The 22,560-nt window shown below is 46.9% G+C and overlaps 1 protein-coding gene across 1 annotated transcript; it reads left to right on the forward strand.

Moving 5' to 3' along the window:
* Window positions 1–11,721: 11,721 nt before the first annotated feature.
* Window positions 11,722–21,227, forward strand: LOC125540386 (K(+) efflux antiporter 2, chloroplastic). The gene is made up of 21 exons (XM_048703997.2): window positions 11,722–11,971; window positions 12,215–13,674; window positions 13,890–14,058; window positions 14,190–14,280; window positions 14,371–14,507; window positions 14,582–14,641; window positions 14,718–14,837; window positions 15,127–15,195; window positions 15,415–15,480; window positions 15,791–15,880; window positions 16,093–16,197; window positions 16,275–16,403; window positions 17,062–17,271; window positions 17,418–17,567; window positions 18,630–18,683; window positions 18,762–18,820; window positions 19,358–19,424; window positions 19,499–19,675; window positions 20,080–20,136; window positions 20,231–20,305; window positions 20,789–21,227. Exons 2-21 carry the CDS (start codon window positions 12,227–12,229, stop codon window positions 20,903–20,905), a joined length of 3,450 nt encoding a protein of 1,149 aa, XP_048559954.2. The 5' UTR covers window positions 11,722–11,971; window positions 12,215–12,226; the 3' UTR covers window positions 20,906–21,227.
* Window positions 21,228–22,560: the final 1,333 nt, after the last annotated feature.

The raw sequence follows: 22,560 nt of genomic DNA on the forward strand, positions 1-22,560 counted from the left end.
AACGAGATTGAACTAGGTATGATGATACCGACGATCGAATCTCGGGCAAGTAACATACCGATGACAAAGGGAACAACGTATGTTGTTATGTGGTTTGACCGATAAAGATCTTCGTAGAATATGTAGGATCCAATATAAGCATCGTGGTTCCTCTATTGGTTATTGACCGGAGATGGGTATCGGTCATTAAGGGAGTCCTAGATTAGGGGGTGTTTAGGTAGCCGGACTATACCTTCAGCCGGACTCTAGGACTATGAAGATACAAGATTGAAGACTTCGTCTCGTGTCCGGATGGGACTTTCCTTGGCGTGGAAGGCAAGCTTGGCGATGCGGATATTCAAGATCTCCTACCATTGTAACCGACTTTGTGTAACCCTAATCCTCCCCGGTGTCTATATAAACCGGAGGATTTTAGTCCGTAGGACAACTTCATCATACAACAATCATACCATAGGCTAGCTTCTAGGGTTTAGCCTCCTTGATCTCATGGTAGATCTACTCTTGTACTACCCATATCATCAATATTAATCGAGCAGGACGTAGGGTTTTACCTCCATCAAGGCCCGAACCTGGGTAAAACATTGTGTCCCTTGTCTCCTGTTACCATCCGCCTAGACGCACAGTTCGGGACCCCCTACCCGAGATCCGCCGGTTTTGACACCGACATTGGTGCTTTCATTGAGAGTTCCTCTGTGCCGTCGCAATCAGGAAGGATGCCTCTTCCCATCTTTAAAGACGGCGCCATTACTAAGGGAGCCTTGGCTGTCGGCCAAACTCTCCGGCTAGGCGGTTTTCTCATGACCGCCTGTTCGGCCGTTGCGCCGACGGTGACCTCTTGGGTCATCAAAAGCAATCTTCACGTCAGCTCAGAGCCCGTCGAGCAGTTAGATCCAATGGAGCTCTCTTCCGTAAACGAGCTCTTGGATCGCATCGCCGCCTTGGGGGTCACTACGGATTATGACCAGGTTGGGCTTAAACCCGATCTAAGAGAAATTAATTCTCCCCAAGTCACCCATCACGTTGCCGTGGTAGAGGCACAGTGCGACGACTCTTCATCTATCTTAAGGACTAGCTACGTCCGTATTCCCGATCCCTCCAAGCCGGATACCCGCGGAGGGGAGGATGTAACTCAAGACCTGAACTTAGAATCAGGCAACGGGCTAGATTCACCGGACAACATCCAAGAATCCAAACTTCAGAGTTCGGAAACTCCTTGGCCTCTGAGTCTTAGATTGGGTGAAGTTCCGGATTTAATTCCACCCACCCACCAGAACATAAGCGATCTATCCCAAATCAGGCAAAATCCCGAAGAAACAGTACATCATTACTGGGCAAGGTTCCTCCTGGTTACGAACAAGATAAAGGACTGCCACGAGGAAGACTCAATCTCAATCTTTTGCAATAATTGCACGGACAAGGGAATCCTCAACGCCACAGGTCGTCGTGATCTTACACGCTTCGCTGACTTGGCGTCCATAGTACAAAAGTACTATGTGATGGAAAGCGCCCGGAAAACCGAAACTAAATTTTGGGACAATCCGGCCCTGAATAGAAACCTCGTCCGAAATAAAAGGGTGCATCATCATCAGACACCCGGGTTAAAAACCAAAAAACCAAAACCCTCTACAGGGCATGGAACCGTACTAGAGGGATGGCTTAATGGACCCTGTAAAATTCATAGTACAGAGGATGCCACACCAACTCATAGCCTTAGAGCATGTTGGATACTCTGGCAGGTGGCCAAAAGGGGCGAAGATCTCCTAATTCCGGAGGCCGCAGAAAGCCACCTCAGGGACTCCAGTACAGTCTTAACAGTCTTCGAGACTTTCGCATCAAATAATATGCGAAAAAGAACACTTCGCAGCCTCGCCAAAGTCTATCAAGTAGCAACAATAAACCCATGGAGTGACATGGCTATTACTTTTAATGCCAGCGATGAACCTAAATTCCGAACAGCTCGAGCACCAGCCGCATTGGTACTCAGTCCTATAGTGGACGGCTTTCGCCTCACCAAGGTACTCATGGACGGAGGCAGCGGATTGAACCTCATTTATGAGGAAACCCTTCAAAAAATGGAAATAGACTGGAACCGCATTGAGCGAAGCAGCACAACCTTTAGAGGAATAATCCCCAGTCGGGAAGCGCGCTGTGCAGGAAAAATCACACTATATGTGGTGTTCGGCACGCCGGATAATTATAGGTCCGAAGAGGTCACATTCCAAGTGGCCCCGTTCAGTAGCGGATACCACGCTCTGCTGGGGCAGGAAGCGTTTACAATCTTCCAAGCAATACCCCATTACGGGTACATGAAGCTCAAGATGCCCGGGCCAAACGGAATCGTCACTCTCGCTAGTGATCCGGGCATAGCACTCCGCGCTGAAAACAAGACAGCCGCATTGGCCCTTGAGGCACTGTCCGAAGCCCTAGCGGCTGAGGAACTGACTACGCTGCGCTCCATGGTAAACAGGGACGATGTGATACTCGACAAAAGATCCAAGTCCACCTCCTTTAAACCAGCGGATGAAATAGTCAAATTCCAGGTCCATCCAACGGACCCCAATAAAACAGCTTCCATCGGGGCACGATTAAACCCCGATGTAGACGTCGCACTGCGAGAATTCCTATGGGAGAACTGGGACATTTTTGCTTGGCACCCTTCAGACATGCCAGGAATCCCACGCAGGCTGGCCGAACACAGCTTAAATATCCTAAAAGGATTCAAACCTATAAAACAAGCCCTTCGGCGTTTCTCTGAGCCCAAGAGACAGGCAATGGGAGAGGAGCTAGCCAAACTATTGGAGGCCGGATTCATCAGAGATATAAAACATCCGGACTGGCTAGCAAACTTGGTGATGGTACCAAAGAAGGACAAATCCTGGCGCCTGTGCGTTGACTTCACAGACCTTAACAAGGCTTGCCCAAAGGATCCCTTCCCCCTCCCCCGCATCGATCAAATTATCGACGCCACTACAGGACACGATTCGTTGTGCTTCCTCGACGCATACTCCAGTTACCGTCAAATCAAGATGGCCGAGTCAGACCAAGCCGCAACGGCATTCATCACCCCATACGGCCCATTCTGCTTCAACACAATGCCTTTCGGGCTCAAAAACACCGGCGCAACATATCAGCGCATGATTCAGACATGTCTGGCAAACCACATCGGGAAAACAGTAGAGGCATACGTGGATGATGTGGTTGTAAAAACAAGACATGTCGAATCTCTAGTAGACGACTTGAGGCTTACATTTGACAACCTCCGAGCATATGACATCAAGCTAAATCCGGAAAAATGCGTTTTCGGCATTCCAGCCGGAAAGCTCTTGGGCTTCATTGTATCCGGTAGAGGAATCGAAGCAAATCCAACCAAGATCCGAGCTTTGTCACAATTGGATATCCCAAAGGACCTCAAACAAATACAAAAATTAACCGGATGCGTGGCGGCTCTAAGCCGCTTTATCTCCCGTTTGGGAGAAAAGGCGCTACCCCTCTATCGCCTCCTTCGGCGCACCGAATACTTCGAGTGGACGGATGTCACCACGGCCGGACTCGAGGAAATAAAAGCCATATTGGCAACAAACCCTGTCCTGGCCGCGCCAAACATCGGCGAACCAATGCTATTGTACATTGCTGCAACCCATCAAGTTGTCAGCGCAGTACTCGTCGTCGAGCGGGAAACGGACGGACACAAATTCCCCCTTCAAAAGCCGGTTTACTATGTGTCCACTGTCCTCACCCCATGCAAATCACGGTACCCACATTATCAAAAGATTGCATATGCGGTATTCATGGCATCCCGGAAGCTACGACACTACTTTCAAGAGTGTTCAATCACAGTAGCATCGGAAGTACCACTCAACGATATTATAAACAACCGTGACGCAACGGGGCGGATTGCAAAATGGGCAATCAAGCTCCTCCCGTTCAACATAACTTATAGGCCACGGCGAGCTATCAAGTCGCAAGTTTTGGCCGACTTCATCGCAGAATGGACGGAGGCCGAACTCCCTAAAGAGTACGACACATATTCAAACTGGATCATGCACTTCGACAGTTCCAAAATGTTGGCCGGACTAGGGGCCGGCGTCATTTTGACGTCCCCCACAGGAGACACAGTTCAATATGTACTCCATATTATGTACACGGACTCCAACAATGCAGCCGAATATGAGGCCCTTTTACATGGTCTCCGGATGGCAGTATCCATGGGCATTCAACGCCTAGAGGTGCGCGGGGATTCGAACCTCGTGATATCCCAAATAAATGGAGACTTCGATGCCAAGGATCCAAAAATGGCAGCTTACCGCAACGTCGTCCTCAAAATGTCAGCTCGGTTTGAGGGGCTCGAATTTCACCATATAGCCCGAGAAAACAATCAGGCGGCAGACGTCCTGGCATGCATCGGCGCAAAATGTGATGCGGTCCCCCCCAACATCTTCCTGGAAAGGCTGTTCAAGACATCCGTAGTATGGGAAGGGGAACATGGCAATATTAGCCCGGACCCAACCGCGCTGTCCGACGTCGAACAATATGACATAATCGGAGGCTCTGCCAATGAAATCACAACCTCAGCCCACGTACTAATGGCCGTTATCACCCCGTGGACAGAACCATTCCTAGCCTACCTTACTAGGCAGGAACTCCCAGAGGACCAAAATGAGGCACGCTGTATAGTGCGGCGATCTAAAGCCTATAAAGTCCATGAGGGAGAACTTTATAAGAAAAGCACTACCTGAGTCCTTCAAAGGTGCATCTCCGAAGAGGAAGGGCGGAACCTGCTGGCTGAAATTCATGCCGGACTCGTTGGCCATCACGCCGCAGCCCGGTCCCTTGTAAGCAAGGCTTTCCGTACAGGCTTTTATTGGCCAACGGCCCGGGCGGACGCTCAGGACTTGGTCCAAAAATGCGTCGGTTGCCAGCTTTTTGCAAACCAAAGCCATATGCCACCCACCGCCCTCCAAACTATCCCCATCACTTGGCCTTTCACGGTCTAGGGGCTTGACATGGTGGGACCCCTTAAAGGCGGAACCCACAAGAAAAAATACTTACTGGTCATGATGGATAAGTTCACCAAATGGATAGAAGCCAAGCCTGTTAAGACGGCCGAATCCGGACCTGTGATAAACTTTATATCCGGGGTCGTACACCATTATGGCGTCCCCCACAACATCATCACCGATAACGGCATGAACTTTACGGCCGATGAGGTAAAACTCTGGTGCAAAAACATGGGCATCAAGCTCGATTACGCTTCCGTCTATCACCCACAAACTAATGGTCAGGTCGAACGTGCAAATGGTCTCATCATGAGCGGCATCAAACCCAGATTAGTGCGGTCCCTCAAGGAATCTAACACGCACTGGGTAGAGGAGCTCGACTCCGTACTCTGGGCGCTGCGGACCATGCCGAATCGCACCACCGGATACACACCATTTTTTATGGTGTACGGCACAGAGGCAGTCTTGCCCTGCGACATAATTCATGACTCACCTCGAGTGCGCATTTACGAAGAAAGGGAAGCCGAGCTTGATCGGCAGGACAGTTTGGACGCCTTAGAGGAGGAGCGCGACGTGGCAAAAGCCTGTTCCGCATTCTATCAACAGCAGGCTCAAAGATATCAAAGCAGAGAAGTGCGGGCCAAAAACTACAACGTCGGCGAATTAGTTCTACGCCTGCCAGACAAGAAAAATGACAAGCTGAAGCCCAAGTGGGAAGGTGCCTTCATAATCGACCAAGTCCTGACTGGTGGAGCATACCGCCTGCGAGATGCGTCGGATAACCGACTCGAGCCGAACCCATGGAACGCAGCCCGTCTCTGAAGATTCTATGCCTAGCGCCGGACTCTGTGTTTGTCTCCTTCCTCTGTCCATTTTTTACATTTTCTGTCTTACATTTCTCTCCTTCCCCTCTTTTCTTTTATAGCCCTTAAAGGCTCCTCAAGTGACGTGCTACTTGTGCTCATTAAACCTGGGGGCTTCTTTAACAGAAGCTTATTTACTCGGGCTTCACGCCCACCACATGTGTCAAACTTCCGCATGTACCTTTTCTTCACCATTATATGCATCGATATGACTTAAGTTTTGGCCAAGCTGGGTTGCCTGGCTCCTGTGCTTACCCCTATGTTCCCGATTGTTCGGCTAGGTGGTAAAGGGAGTACCTGTGCGATTGTTACTGCCGGATCAGCCGGATGTGTACCTCAGACTGGGTGAAGCCGAAAGGTAGCGTTCTTAAGGGAATATTCGGTCGGTGAACTAAAAGATGACCTTTTTTACTTATTTATATATATGCCCCCAGATGATTTTCCTGCGTTTGCAGTCCGGACATGCACTTTAGGGCATGCCTCCCAGAGAAAGGAACCCCTAACGGAAATATTCTCTCTGGAAGATGTTTCTTACTAACCATGTAATATAACATAACTAGTTGGGCACTTGTCTGATAAAGCACTAATGACCCCTACGCCTGGTCTCCATGCATACCCCGGTTCTTACATAACCGGTAGGGTATTTGGACACACTCCGGACCGTCAGGTGCTGAGGTTGAAGCGAAAAGGTCGGCAACGACAAACGATCTACAATCCGGCTAGAAGGCATTACACATGTCAATTAAAAATTACATAGTCACTCTGACTGATTATATTCCTCTTCAATACCATCTAACAGGTTGTCTAACTTACAGTTCTGCTGGGAATACTTTGCGGCCAATTCTACTTGGCCGTACACTAAGCTTACAGGGATCTCCTTCCCGTCAGGCCCCACAGGTCCGACCTCGGCCATGTGGTTTGGGTCAGACTTCGTGTACCGCGTCTTCACCATGGCCCAGGCCTCCCTAACGCCTTGTCGGCAGGTCAATATCTTCCACAACCGGAAGCGCCGCCGAGCTCCCTTAAGCTTCTCCGAAAGCTCTCCAAGGCCCTCGAGCATGGAGTGGGAAGGCCATAAGGCTTGGGCAACGCCTCGCATCGCCTGCCGAACTCGCTCGTGCAGTTGCGAGAGCTCGGGAATAAGGTCACCCATAGAACCGGGCATCTCCTCTGCAGGACGACCCGTTAGCATACCTACAGACATTACTCTGTTAGTCGAGTTCCTCGCCAAACCCTTTTCTTTCAAAGATTTGCTTAAGCACTTACTAAATATGCCGCGTCGAAGCCGCTGATTCTCCTTAGTGGAGTCCGACAGCTGGCCATGAACATCTTTAAGTTCAACGTCCAGCTTGGTGTTGGCGTCCTGAAGATCATTCTTCTCCCGCCTCACCCTTGTCAGCATACTCTCACCGGCCTTTAGCCGGCGTAAGAGTTGTTGCCTCTCCGGATCCAGTCCGGCGCCATCTGCAATATGATTTGTCAGATTTACACCCACGCCGCACTTCGCAAGATACTAATCTTTCGAAGTGTATCTTACCAGAGGGGGTCTCTTTGGGCTCCCCTGCCGCGGCTAGTGCGGCCTCCAGTTGGGCTTTGCACTCTTCCAGCTCCTGGGACAGTACGGTATTCTTCTCTGTAAGAACCTGCATAACAAATGATCCTTAAATCAGTCACTCTAACTGTTTCAAGTCTTGGGGGCTACTGGTATATATATAATTACCAAAATTTTCTTACCCGTATGTCTTTTACATATTGCTCCATGGCTCTGGCTAGACCATTTTGAGCGGCACGGAGGTACGCATCTCCCGAATTAAAGGCATCTAATGCCTCTTGGGAGAAACAAGCGTCGTGAAGGATTGTCCGGCGACGCCTGTGGTTCATGGCACTCTCCACCTCAGAGTTGGTGGCAGACAACCTATCCACATCCTCCATTGGAGGAGCGTCCGGTGCGCGCCTTGTGTTCGCCTCCGCCTCCGGACCAGGCTTTGGAGCCTAGCTGGTGGAGGCGCGGTTGGCAGCCTCTCCGGGTATAGTCCGGCGAGGTCTCTTTGTCCTGAAGAGAGCACGAGTGTTAATATGCCTCACAGGTGTAACACCTGGGATAAGGGGGCGCGCCATACCTTTGCGCTGACGCCTCGGTCCGGACCGCACCTCTTTTCTGCCCACAGGGCCCTGCGGCCCCTCGTTGGCTTGCCGCCGTAGGTTCGGCCTCTCGTCTCAAAAACCTCCCCTGCAAAGCTCGGTTGTAATCAGAAAACTGCAAACACGAGAGGGTGGACACCTATTCGGGGTACTGGGACTTCGATCTCAGTTACCTGGGAGGCCGGGATTAGCCCTGGGTAATTGGCCGTAATGGCCACCAAGGCGTTGTCCTTGCTCAATTGATGGAACACTCCATCAATCAGCTCCACAGATATGTCCGGATCCTCTTGAGAGGCCGGGTCGAGGGACCTTCCTGGGTCCTCGGGTTGTGGAGGAGGGCTGTTTATTTCCTTAACATCCCGGCGCAGTTCCTGCGTTGAAGTCGTTAGACTAAATATTTAACAATGGGAATACAAAACGGATGGGCAAGTAAATGCGGCCGCTTACCCAGCTTGGTGGATTGTGCATAGAGAATCCACCCTGTGGGTTGACGCGGAGAAATTCCTCCTCTTCTCCCTTATACAAAGTGGAGAAGATCTTTAGTAGAGCGGCAGCCGAATCCGGCCCCTTACGGCCGTAGCGGGTGGCGTCGTCCTCCCCGTTGAAGTCCCACATGGGGTGGCTTCTATACTGAAGTGGCTGCACCCCCCGCATTATGCATTCAGCCATAACCCCTATCATGGTCAGTCCGGAATGGGCTAACAATCTTATTCGGCCCATTAGGTAAATGATGTCCCTGTCACTTTCCCTCTGAGGGCTTTGTGGACGCCAGCTCAGGCGCTTCTTTAAGGGAGCACTGTCGAACTCAGGGAGGCCGATCCGAACAGGATCCGGCAGCGGGACGTCCTCTATATAAAACCATTCTGAAGGCCAGTCTTTGGACGCCTTCTTTGGGGTTCCGGATAGATATCCGGTCCCGGCGATGCGCCACACTTCGGCTCCGCCCACTTGATACATTGACCCCTCCTTAGAGCGGGGCACCAGGCAGAATAACCTCTTCCACAGCGCGAAATGAGCCTCAACACCCAGGAATAGCTCGCAAAGGGCGACGAAGCCCGCGATATGCAATATAGAGCCGAGCGTGAGATTGTGCAGTTGGAGGCCGTAGAACTCCAGAAGCCCGCGGAGAAATGGATGAATTGGAAATCCAAGTCCTCTTATGAGATAAGGGACGAGGCACACCCGCTCTCCTTTGGAGGGATTGGGGGTGCTCTTCGCTTGCTCTCCGCCATTATAGGTGGCGAGTCCGGCTCGGACTGGGACCATATAGGCCTGAGGGAGAAATCCCTTGGCCTGAAGCGACACTAGCTCGCTGTGCGGGATGGAGCACCTCTCCCAGTCTCCAGGTTTAGGACTGGAAGGGCGAGAGGAGGAGCTGCGACGGCAGGCCATGTTGGAATGGACCTTTGCTGGAGGCGCTCTGATGATTACTCGCGGAAAGGAGAAGGTGTGGTTTGGATCTGGATCCCCATCCCATTAAATAGGTGGCTCATTTATGCAGCTAGGGGTGTGAATGTAAAAATACCCCGACTTTCTGCATTCGTTTGATACGTGGAAGACGGCCATTATTGGGCGTGGAAGCCAAGGTGCGCTACATTACAAAAATCGGACATTATTCAGCAGGTACACGGAGTTTGGAGAAGAACCCGCCTTGCAATGCCGAAGACAATCTGCGCGCCGGACTCGTCGTCATTGAAGCCTGGTTCGGGGGCCACTGAGGGAGTCCTGGATTAGGGGGTGTTCGGGTAGCCGGACTATACCTTCAGCTGGACTCCAGGACTATGAAGATACAAGATTGAAGACTTCGTCTCGTGTCCGGATGGGACTTTCCTTGGCGTGGAAGGCAATCTTGGCGATGCGGATATTCAAGATCTCCTACCATTGTAACCGACTTTGTGTAACCCTAATCCTCCCTGGTGTGTATATAAACCGGAGGATTTTAGTCCGTAGGACAACTTCATCATACAACAATCATACCATAGGCTAGCCTCTAGGGTTTAGCCTCCTTAATCTCGTGGTAGATCTACTCTTGTACTACCCATATCATCAATATTAATCGAGCAGGACGTAGGGTTTTACCTCCATCAAGAGGGCCCGAACCTGGGTAAAACATTGTGTCCCTTGTCTCCTGTTACCATCCGCCTAGACGCACAGTTCGGGACCCCCTACCCGAGATCCGTCGGTTTTGACACCGACAGTCATGTCTACATAGTTCTCGAACCCGTAGGGTCTGCACGCTTAATGTTCAATGACGATTTGTATTATGAGTTATGTGATTTGATGACCAAAGTTTGTTCGGAGTCCCGGATGAGATCACGGATATGACGAGGAGTCTCGAAATGGTCGAAAGGTAAAGATTCATATATAGGACGATGGTATTTGGACACCGAAAGTGTTCTGGGTGATACCGGGTCACCGGAAGGGGTTTCGGGCAAACCCCGGCAAAGATATGGGCTTAATGGGCCAAGTAAGGGAACACACCAGCCCACAAGGGGCTGGTGCGCCCCCTATAGGGCAAGTGGGAGACTGAAGGAAATATGCCCTAGAGGCAATAATAAAGTTGTTATTTATATTTCCTTATATCATGATAAATGTTTATTATTCATGCTAGAATTGTATTAACCGGAAACTTAGTACATGTGTGAATACATAGACAAACAGCGTGTCACTAGTTTGCCTCTACTTGACTAGATCGTTGAATCAATGATGGTTATGTTTCCTAACCATAGACATGAGTTGTCATTTGATTAACGGGATCACATCATTAGAGAATGATGTGATTGACTTGACCCATCCGTTAGCTTAGTACGATGATCGTTTAGTTTGTTGCTATTGCTTTCTCCATAACTATACATGTTCCTATGACAATGAGAACATGCAACTCCCGAATACTGGAGGAACACTTTGTGTGCTACCAAACGTCACAACGTAACTGGGTGATTATAAATGTGCTCTACAGGTGTCTCCGATGGTGTTTGTTGAGTTGGCATGGATCAAGATTAGGATTTGTCACTCCGATTGTCGAAGAGGTATCTCTGGGCCCTCTCGGTAATGTACATCACAATAAGCCTTGCAAGCAATGTAGTTTAATTGAAAACACGAGTTAGTATTGTTTGGAAGCACACGTTGTTACTAGTTGAAAGCACACATTTTTCTAAAAAAAGATGATTCAAACCTATCAACATGGGAACTAAATTTGAAGATCTCGACTTAAGAACCACAACGATGAGAACGGTTGATGATTTAGACACACCTATAGCTTATGGAGATCAAACATTACAAAAAAAAGAATAAAAAAAGCACAAACAAACTCACCATGGCTTCCGTGCGTGGGAAGAAATCTCAGAAAGACAAAGACTTCAGGTTGCGACAAATGTCACACATGCAGTACGTCATTTGACGTCAGCCATCAGAAAACGTGGGAGTGGCCTTTGCGAGAGGTACCATTGACTCATGATTTCAGGAAAATCCCCTCAAACCCGCCTCAAAGCTCTGATGCCAAACAGGGCCTTAACGTTAAACCAAATCCAGCCCAGCCCAGCCCAGCCCAGAAGGAGGGGGAAAGCGATGCATGGATCAACCAACCCCGGCCCGATCCGATCATTCTCAGGGGGAGGAAGAGGAATATCCCGTTACGCCGCGAGCATTTCCCTGCTGGCCCACAGGAAGGAATCGCAGGAGGTCTCGCAACCCGCACGCACGCACACGACGACCATAGAGGCCAATCTGCAGTGCACACACGCAGCCTCGTCTCCTCCGTTCGCAGCGGCAGCAGCAAGAGAAGAGGCGGCCGGCCCTCCCAGCCCCCAAAGAGCGAGTGAAGAGAAGAAGCAGAGCCGAGCCGAAATGAGGCGCCCCCTCCCCCTACTCCTCTCCTGACAAACCTCTCCCCCCTCCCCTCCCCTTGGTTCGTCCGCCCGTCTCGGACTCCACGGCCGCCCCGCCCCGCCCCGCCCCGCCGCCCCACCGGTAAGTGCGCCGCCCCTCCTCCTCCTCCCCGCCGGTCCACTCCGCCGGATTCACTGCCCCGCCCGCCCGCTCGTCGGCGGCCCCCCGTTTTTGGGGGATTTTTGTTTTCCTCCGTCGAGAACCCGTCGCCGTCCGATTTGACGGGCCTCATTTCGAGCGGTGTTTCACTCCCCCGCTACTCTCTCCATCTAATAATGCCGGCCGCCTCTCCCCGTTCCTGATTTTCGATTGCGTCTCCGCCAGGTGCAGGGGAGGATGGATTTGTCCAGGTTCGCGTCTCCGCGCCCCCCGGGCCTGCAGATCGGCGCCGCCGCCTCCCTCCGGGGGGCCTGCTCGCTGCGCCCACCCCGGCACAGAGGCGGAGTCCACGGCGGCCGGGGCGGGAACCTCATGGTCGCCTCGGCCCTCCGCGGCTCAAGCAGCGGTCTCTTCTACGCCGCCCCGAACCACGCCCGTCTCCGGCTCACACGGACCGGGTCGGCGCGCTGCCAGGGCAACGACTCGCTGGCCTACGTGGACGGCCCGCTGGAGGGCACCAAGGGCAGCAGCAGCAGCTCCAGCGAGGGCAGTGACGAGGCGGCTGGGTCCGACGGCGAGGAGAGAGCCCGCAGTGCCGCTGCCGTCGACGTGGACGATCTCAGGGACCTGCTGCACAAGGCCAGGAAGGAGCTGGAGGTGGCCAGGCTCAACAGCACCATGTTCGAGGGCAAGGCGCAGCGCATATCTGAGTCGGCCATTGCGCTCAAGGACCGTGCCGACAGCGCGCAGACCGAGGTGTCCGCCGCCGTGGCCACCGTGCAGGAGATCATCAGCAAGGAGGACGACGCCAAGGAGGCCGTCCGCAAGGCCACCATGGCGCTCTCCATGGCCGAGGCCCGGCTGCAGCTCGCCGCTGAGGCGCTGGACGCCAAGAGGGGCTCGGTCGGCCAGCTGGAGGTCAGCCTCGACGACGTCGAGGAGGAGGCGCTCGCGTCTGCCCAGGAGGAGATCAAGGGGTGCCAGGCCAGCCTGTCAAAGTGCGAGGAGGAGCTCGGGCGGGTCCAGGGGAAGAAGATGGAGCTGCAGAAGGAGGTCGACAGGCTGACCGAGCTCGCCGAGAGGGCTCTCCTGGACGCCTCCAAGGCCGAGGAGGATGTTTCCAATATAATGGTGTTGGCTGAGCAGGCCGTGGCTCTTGAGATGGAAGCGGCCAAGCGCGTGAACGACGCGGAGCTGGCGTTACAGAAGGCGGAGAAGGCGGTCGAGTCCGTTGTGGAGCTGGTGCCGGCTGCTGATGGGCACATGAGTGACGAAGAGGACGATCTTTCTGATGTTTATGACTATAGCGGTGACGGCATGGCTGACATTTCTGAAAGGGATGAGGTGTCAAATGTGGAGCGTTTGATGCAGATTAGCGACTTGGCTGCTGAAGGCATCGAGCCGCTTGAACCGTCTAATGAAATGCCTGTTGAAGAACGCAGTGACAAGTTGCTTGTTGAGCCTCAGAAAGAAGCTGAACCTGACGTAGATAAGTCAAAGCAAGGGAAGAAGCAGGAGTCTTCCAAATCATCGTTGAAGAGGTCGTCTCGTTTTTTCTCGGCGTCTTTCTTCTCCTCCAAATCGGATGGAGAATTTACACCTACATCTGTATTCCGAGGGCTAATGAAATCAGCAAGAAAACAAGCACCAGCTCTTGTTGCCGGGATACTGCTTCTTGGCGCAGGGTGAGTTGCATGGTAACTGATATATACATTTTCTTGGCTTCTGTTTTGCAGTAAAGATTTGATTTCGCATATCTCCATCTGTTTACCTTGTATACTCTTCTAGTATGCCCATTTGTTGACCTGTGGAATAAATATAACCGTGCGTGATTGCTTCCTTCTACCGTAGTTGAACCAGCACTTTCTCAAATGACGTTTTCCTTGTGTGTGTACCATAGGGCATTCTTCTTCAATAGAGCTGAGAAGAATAGTCAATTGTTTCAGCAGCCAGGCATAACCACCACAAGTATTGAAGAAGTTACCTCCACTGCAAAGCCCATAGTTCGCGAGATACGGCAGTTACCACAAAGAATAAAGAAGCTAATCGAGCTCTTACCTCATCAAGAGGTATTTGTTCCTGTTTAATCTGAACCTGTATATCAGTGAGTTTCATAATTTATTTGTCTGACCACTCTATTACCGCTCATGTAAGCTAATTTGAAGTTTAGCTTCCTTACGCCCTTTATTGCCCTATTCAGGTAAATGAGGAAGAAGCTTCGCTTTTTGACGTACTATATTTGCTGCTGGCCAGTGTTGTTTTTGTACCATTATTCCAGAAAATACCTGGAGGTGAGATATGTTTATCTGCTATGTGTATGTACCTTGATAAGAACCAGTATATTTGTATGCTCAGTTATTATGTGCACTTTGATATCCTAGGTAGTCCTGTTCTTGGATATCTTGCTGCTGGTGTCCTCATTGGTCCCTATGGTCTTTCTATCATCCGCAATGTCCATGGAACAAAGGCAATTGCTGAATTTGGAGTCGTGTTCTTGTTATTCAACATTGGCCTTGAGGTACAAGCTGAGTGGTTCTAAAGATTCTTTCTTCTTTCAGGAAGCATCAGTTTAATATATTTTTGTATCTGCAGCTTTCTGTGGAAAGGTTAAGTTCGATGAAGAAGTATGTCTTTGGATTAGGCTCTGCTCAGGTAATTTCAATGCCTATGTAATCATCAAGCAGTTGTCCATGCGGATTACTCCCTGACAAATTGTAACAATCGACAGGTGTTGGTTACTACAGCAGTTGTTGGTCTGGCAGCTCACCGTTTTGCAGCACTACCAGGACCAGCAGCAATTGTTGTTGGGAGTGGTTTGGCTCTATCATCCACAGCTGTCGTCTTGCAAGTATGATTTGTAACTGGCAATTATCTTATTTATCGAATTTTGCTAGGTTGGTTTTCAGCATAAGTCAATTATCACAATCAAATGAAGTTGTTTATCAGAAGCAATTTCTTCAGGGAATAAGTAGATTGGCCGGATTTATGTTGTGGTCATACTTTGAATATTCAGGCGTAGACTTGGTTTATTGAAGTGTTTTCTTTCGTCTACATATTTATCTGCATTCTTCAAAATTCTATCAGAATCTTTTGTTGCTCTGCTGTTGAGTACTTGCTGTTTTTTTTTGCTTCGCCAGGTACTACAAGAACGTGGGGAGAGCACATCACGGCATGGACGCGCCACATTTTCTGTGCTACTTTTCCAGGTACTATTTCAGCATGGTCTGACATATACCTTTTCAGGGCTCTCTCCTTATGTTACTGCCATTGTACTTTATCATGCCCCATCGGTGATGTTCATAAGCTTTGTTTTTTGGCCATGGGTACAGTTGTAGTATCTCATTTTAGTGAAAGAAATGAGTCGACCTTTTGGTAATGGCAGCCTTGCACTTCTTTTTAACAGATGTTTCTTAATTTGTATCCAGGATCTGGCCGTGGTGGTTCTGTTGATATTGATCCCACTCATATCACCTAATTCTTCAAAAGGAGGGGTAAGCTTTTTATGTCATGTGCTTTTCCCTTGTCGAGCTAGCACATTTTTTTTCTTGATGCACACTATTTTACACATTTTTCAAAGAATCCACATCACATAAACTGCTCACCCAAGTTTCTGAACTCTCTTCTCTGATTTTCACTTCTACCGAGCACTATAAAACCCATGTTCTTCCATAATGTTCTTGAATGTCCAGAGCTATGTGAACATGATGATATTTCATTGCACTAATGTCCAGAGCCATGTGTTTAGCCTTTCTGTTTGAACAGTACGGGTATGGCCCTTGATACCTTCTCTGCTTCTTACAGGTTGGTTTCCAAGCAATATTGGAAGCTATGGGAATGGCTGCGGTAAAGGCAATAGCTGCTATAACTGCCATCATTGCTGGAGGTCGTTTGGTGAGTTGTATATTCGTTCATTTTAGTTGGCATGCTTATCTTATGAGAAACTTTGCATAACTCTTAACTGCCTGCTTAACAAGCAAACGTACATAACATGCATTTATGTGTAGCTGCCGCTGTTGTGTGTGCGTTTTAGTCCTTTTATTTTGCACCTGCATTTCTTATAATTTGATTGTACCTGTTTGACTCACATTTTCGTTGTTGAACAGTTCCTTCGGCCAATTTACAGGCAAATTGCTGAAAATCGGAATGCTGAGATATTTTCAGCAAATACTCTCCTTGTTATATTTGGGACAAGTCTTCTTACTGCTCGGGTATGTATTTTATTTGATTAATTCTGAGCGTGCTTTCCTGAAATCTACATCTCATATTGTTGTACATTTCTTTATAGGCTGGCTTATCGATGGCACTGGGAGCATTTTTGGCTGGTTTGTTGTTAGCAGAAACAGAGTTCTCCTTGCAGGTTGAGTCGGATATTGCTCCTTACCGTGGCCTTCTGTTAGGTCTATTCTTTATGACGGTGAGGGCTCTGAAGACAATCTCACTAGATATTAATTCCTGTATACCATTAGGATTTTGTTGCAGAGTGTACCATTCTTATATGATGGAGCAGATATATAATGCAGTTTTGCAGATACCATAATAGGTCAATTCTTGTTTATTAGTTCATTAGTCATGGAGTCATCGACATATGCATTGACCCACATGAAATCCTTATTCATTTCATTTAACTGTTCAATATTGAACCGTTTTCGCTCCACTCTAATCTTACTGCAGAATTTCATTATTATGACAAGTTTCTTGTATCATATATTTTAAATACAATTGGTGATCATTTGTGCTATCTCAGTTGATGCTGTCTAACACGCAATAATATCTTATTTCTTTTCTAGCAGGCAACTTCGTGTATTTCTTATTGTTTCAATATATCTTGCTCTTATAGAGCTATTATTTCTTTCTTTCAACAACTTGCCATGCATAGAATCATAAGAATGCCACTAATTGGTGTCATATCACTTATGTTTGTCTTATTTTGGATTTACATGCCATTAACATTTCAGAAATTTGTTTCTTGAACATCAATGCTTGAATTACTTTAGAACATTTCTAATTCCTTTTGTAAGTTCCGACCATATTTGATACCTTCTTAATGCTTACCCTGGTTTGTTTCTTTCCAGGTTGGAATGTCTATTGACCCAAAGCTGTTTCTGTCAAACTTCCCAGCAGTCTCTTTGATATTAGGTCTCTTAATTATTGGAAAGACACTGTTAGTAACATTTATTGGTAGAGTGTTTGGAGTTTCCACCATAGCTGCTGTTCGGGTTGGTCTTTTGCTTGCACCTGGTGGGGAGTTTGCTTTTGTTGCCTTTGGAGAAGCCGTTAACCAGGTATTGTATTTACTATTTTCTTTGACTGTACCTCGTGTTTTGTGTTTTTCCTATTGTTAGCCTTATAGGCGATGAGATATTTCTTTCTCACACGTGAGTTTATCATGGGAGCAATAATTTTTATAAATGGCACGCTGTCTTTGCAGGGTCTTCTATCGCCTCAATTATCGTCATTATTATTTTTGGTGGTTGGCCTTTCAATGGCTATGACACCATATTTAGCTGCTGGAGGGCAGTTTCTAGCATCAAAATTTGAGCAGCATGATGTCAGGAGTTTATTGCCAGTGGAAAGTGAGGTATATTCTTTCTTTCCTTTTGTCATTGGTCAGCTCAGCTATCACCTGTTGATTTGGTTACCTTTATGGCTTTATCTGTAATCATGGCTTAATTAAAAAAACATTTTTCTTAGTCTAAATTTTAAATTAGTGAACCGTCATCTCCGACTTTGAGAATCGTACTGTCAGAAAGTATGCCCAACTTCCTGTATTTACATGCACACCCCTGTGCATTCTTGTGTTATGTGTATAATAAAGCCAGATAATGTATTTCTTTTTAAGTAACTGAGCAGCCTTAATAACTCAAACAGCATACATTAGAAGCCTTGTTAAGTATATATATGATATAGTAACTTTCAGTGTGTCAGTACTAAACTACTAGCACTAATGGTGATCTGTAAATTGGACATTTATTTTGAAAAGGAATTTGTTTGCATTTAATTTCTCAGTTATACTGATGGAGTAATAAAGTTTTTTCCTTACATGATGGTGCCGGTATCTTGAAAGAAATTTAATAACCACTTCTGAACCAACTAAACTGAAAGCAAGGTGCCCTTTGCCTGCCTCCATCTGAATATTGACGTTGATTGGTTGGTCACTTAGTGGATGGTATAGTTTGTTCTAATTTAGTGCCATTACTCGGCAAGGAACAGGCAGTTAATGCCTGTTTGCACAAAAATATTATAGATATTATGTTTACAAGCAAAAGTTAGGCCAACATTGGTTAGAACAGGTATTGTTAACTGTTGCGAGTCATATGACCCCTGTCCCTGAAAACAATCACAAAAGCAAGGGAATAAGTAGTCCAAAAGCCAGTTAGGTCAGGGGCGCTGTATGCAAGCGGCTTGTTTTCCCCAATATAAGGAACTTTAGTTGATAAGTAGTAATTGTATATGAGGTATTTGCCAGCTTAGTAGTATGTGCCGGATGTGAAAAACACCCAAAGCAAGATAAGTTTGCTTCAAGTTAGAATATCATTACTTTTGTACAATCTCCTCTGCTTACAAGTGATATTACGGCAGCTATTCAATTTCCTGTAAGATGCTGATTCTCACTGAGCTATAATTTTGTTTGTTTGTGTAGACGGATGACTTGCAAGGCCATATTATTATTTTGGGATTTGGACGTGTTGGGCAGGTTTGTCATGCAATCCTCATGAGCTATTATATCTACTATGTTCAATAGTTTTGATAATACATATTTTCCTTGTGCTAGATCATCGCCCAACTCCTGTCAGAACGGTTAATTCCATTTGTTGCGCTTGATGTTCGAAGGTATGGTACTGGATATGGAAATAACCTTATCTGTAACACAACTATTCAAATGTAGTGAAACATGTTTTCATTACTACAATCAAGTGTTGATCCATGACTCCATGAGTATGGCTGCTATATGTATATCAATGCTTAAGTCTGCGAATTACTTTGCTAGTGTTAGGATTTAGCTATGCTGTGTACTAATGTTTGCTATCATGCTTCTTTGATGATTAACATGTAACTAGAGTTAAATTCTGCTATATCAGCAAACACTGTCTGTCAGCAAATCATTTTGAAGGATCCAGTAAGTTGACTTGGAAACTAGGAAAATAGTAGCGACCCTGGAGTGATGGGTCTTACACCCTACTACTTCTAGTTACTGTTGGTTCCATACTTCCATTATGATAGACCCATACAAACTAGTGTAATTTGGTTACCATTCTATCTATTTTAGTCTACTGCATTGTGCTTGTTCAATAATCAATAGTCAATTTGTCAACTTCTCTGATAAAGTCTAGTGCAGTTTCCACCATTTAATTCTGGGATACTTTTCAGTGATCGGGTGGCAGTTGGGCGCGCACTTGATCTACCAGTATATTTCGGTGATGCAGGAAGCAGAGAGGTATGCATGATTCTACGGAATTCAATTATAAGCTTGTCAAAACACAGAAGCAATGATTTATTGGTTTTGGCTAGGTACTACACAAAGTTGGAGCTGAGAGGGCATGCGCTGCTGCCATTACTTTAGATACTCCTGGTGCAAATTATAGAGCTGTATGGGCTCTGAGCAAATACTTTCCAAATGTGAAGACATTTGTCAGAGCACATGATGTTGATCATGGTGTTAATTTGGAGAAAGCTGGTGCATCAGCGGTAAGTGGACACCACAAAACAGTCTACTGTGTGGTTCTAATTTCTAAAGCATCATTTTGGGGCAACTTGTATGAAAAAAGGCCATGTAGTTTGGCTAATGTTACTCCCTCTGTTCACTTTTATAAGACCTTGAAGACATTTCAGACAATGTGCAAAACAGCCCATTTTGAGTTGTCTGAAACGACTTACAAAAGTGAACGGAGGGAGTATTTGAAATGTGAATGGTTTTATTAGTTTATCAGAACAAATTGCAATTCAGCAACCTGCCTTGTGAAACGCATTCAAAACTTTTATGTGAATGTGTATTCTTGTCATTATCTACCCAGTTTTTCTAATCATATACGTTATCACCGTCAACTATGTTTATACAATTTATGATAAAACTGCATTCAAAACTTTTTTAGGTTGTCCCTGAGACCTTAGAACCAAGTCTTCAATTGGCTGCTGCTGTTCTTGCTCAAGTAAGCTCCGCTATTATTCTGTTCTGATGTGCTCATTCAGAAAAGTATTGAATTTGACGTGTAAGCACCATTTTCTTCATGTACTGTATCGCAGGCAAAACTTCCAATGTCCGAGATTGCAACAACGATCAACGAGTTCAGGAATCGTCATTTGTCAGAGCTAACTGAGGTGTGTGGTTGCATCATAATTTAGTGATCTTTTTCCTTAACGCTTTAACCATCAAATTATTATGGATGACACAACAGATAAAAAATATTTAAAAGATGCAATTGCTTTGAATTGAACAGGGTATAAAAATAGCTTACAGTGAATTTTCATCATCTGTTATAGTGGCGCTTTGTGAAGAACTACTAGCTGTTGGGTAAAGAGTAGGTGCTATACAGTATATGGTCATTTGCATGATTTAAAATGTAGGTATTTCTCAAACATTTCTAGTGGAAAAATGCTAGTTCCAGATTTCATATTAGTTGAGCAGAGCGGTTTGTTTGTCCATGTCTCAAAACTCAAAAGGACATTGTTGTCTGCTTCTTCCTTGACAATCCAGATGGACAAACAACAAGTAGACGCCACAAACACAATATATGTTCATCAACTTGCCGAGACAACAACAAATTTCTTCTGATTAATCGGTGTCTGTTTGCTCTTTCACAGCTTTGTTCTACAAGTGGGAGCTCCCTGGGCTACGGCTTCTCTCGGGTCATGTCGAAAACGAAGCCTGTGGTCTCCGACGACGAGAGCGACCCCATTGATGGAGCCCTGGCGATCTGAGCCCACTACGCGAACGTGAAAGGCTCCGCCTCCCTTGTCCTCCTCCCAGGGCTGTACAGTAGATGTGTTCGCGTATAGAAAGGTGGCAGAAATAATAGTCCGAGCGCTACGGCTGTTACCGATCTTGGCAACTCTTCCGTTTTTTGCATGGTAGGACATTTGTTTCTTTTCTCTTCCAGACCACTGTTTCTTCCTTTTTTTTTTTCTTTCGAGCCCTGTTACTTCCCGTCAAGTAGGCGGTGGAAGATTTGGTTATCAGGGTTGCACGCAGGACACTGGGAATTTTGCAGAAAGTGTCCGCCATTTTGCGTTTGCTGTTCTACTCTACTCTTATCCATGTTTTTGATTTTCTTTCGTTATAGAAGTTGAGAAAGGTATTGCTTCTTGCATTGGCCTCTGTTCTTTATTTTTTTTGTCCCAGACTTGGGAGATGACCTAGATTTTAGTAGACATCCGTTAATTAGTTTTCAGTGTAAATTATGGCAAAATACTCCCTCCGTTTCTAAATATTTGTTTTTTAGAAATTCAAATGCACTATCACATATTGATGTATATATACATATTGTAGAGTGTAGATTCACTCATTTTGCTCCGTATGTAGTCACTTGTTGAAATCTTTAGAAAGACAAATATTTAAGAACGGAGGGAGTATATTTCATGACCACTTCAATTTTTTTGGACAGTTAAATGGAGTATATCAAACTGTGGGCATGTTTTTGTTTTCTTATCTAATCAATAGAGTTCTTGTATAGTATCCTTGTGAATTAGTAACAGATCCGGGATCGATCTGTTGGCCTGGTGGTCGCGGATGAAGATGTGGGAAAGCAGTAGCACCAGTGGGTCCTCTCGCAGCACAACATGGACCATAGAGGGATGCAACTGAGCTAGCATCCCGGGCTTTAGAGGGCCAAGCCCGATGGATATCCATACCCATTGGATATCCATTGGGTCATCTCAAAACATATAAACAAGACATAAGACAATGTTAACATAAGATCTTCTCTTCTTCACCTCGTGGTCACTTATTGTAAACATCAACTTATGGTAAATCAACGTCCACTAACAACCTAATATCACGTAGTAATTTTCTAAAAAATGAGAATGACGAGTTATTTAACAAGGAGATAAAAGTAAGGTAAGGGGCGTTGGAGTATGTTAGTGGGGATTGAAGGTCAACTAGTAAAAGTTACGGTGGGAATTGTGCAATTTCTTTTGCATGTTTTATATAACAAAGTGTAAAATTGCAATGGGACATGTGACTGTGGGGTAGGGCAGCAGATTTTTGCCCATTAATGCATACTATCGGGGTTAGATGTGCGTATATCCACGGGTACAAGATTATATCCATGCCCTACCCGCGAGCAATCAGATCGGTTCTGGGCGCCGCCCATGGGCACAAAAGCATATCTAAATCCTATCCATTCGGGTCGGATATCCATGGGTATCCATGTTCATGGGTAAAATTGCCATCTTACTTGCCACGAGAGGCCCCGGCCCCCGGTCCATCCCACGGAGGAGTTATCCTTCTGATCAAAGGAGTGTGGTTCAGGATCACTAGCATCACACCTAAAAATGAGAAAGCGCTAACAAGGGTGGAGGAAATGCTTTGTTGACAAATGTCTTAGAGAAGGAAGCAAAGAAAAAAAGAAAGGGAG

Source organism: Triticum urartu, chromosome 2A, assembly GCF_056163025.1.
Source record: "Triticum urartu cultivar PI428250 chromosome 2A, HENAU_Tu73, whole genome shotgun sequence".
Classification (NCBI taxonomy): Eukaryota; Viridiplantae; Streptophyta; class Magnoliopsida; order Poales; family Poaceae; genus Triticum; species Triticum urartu.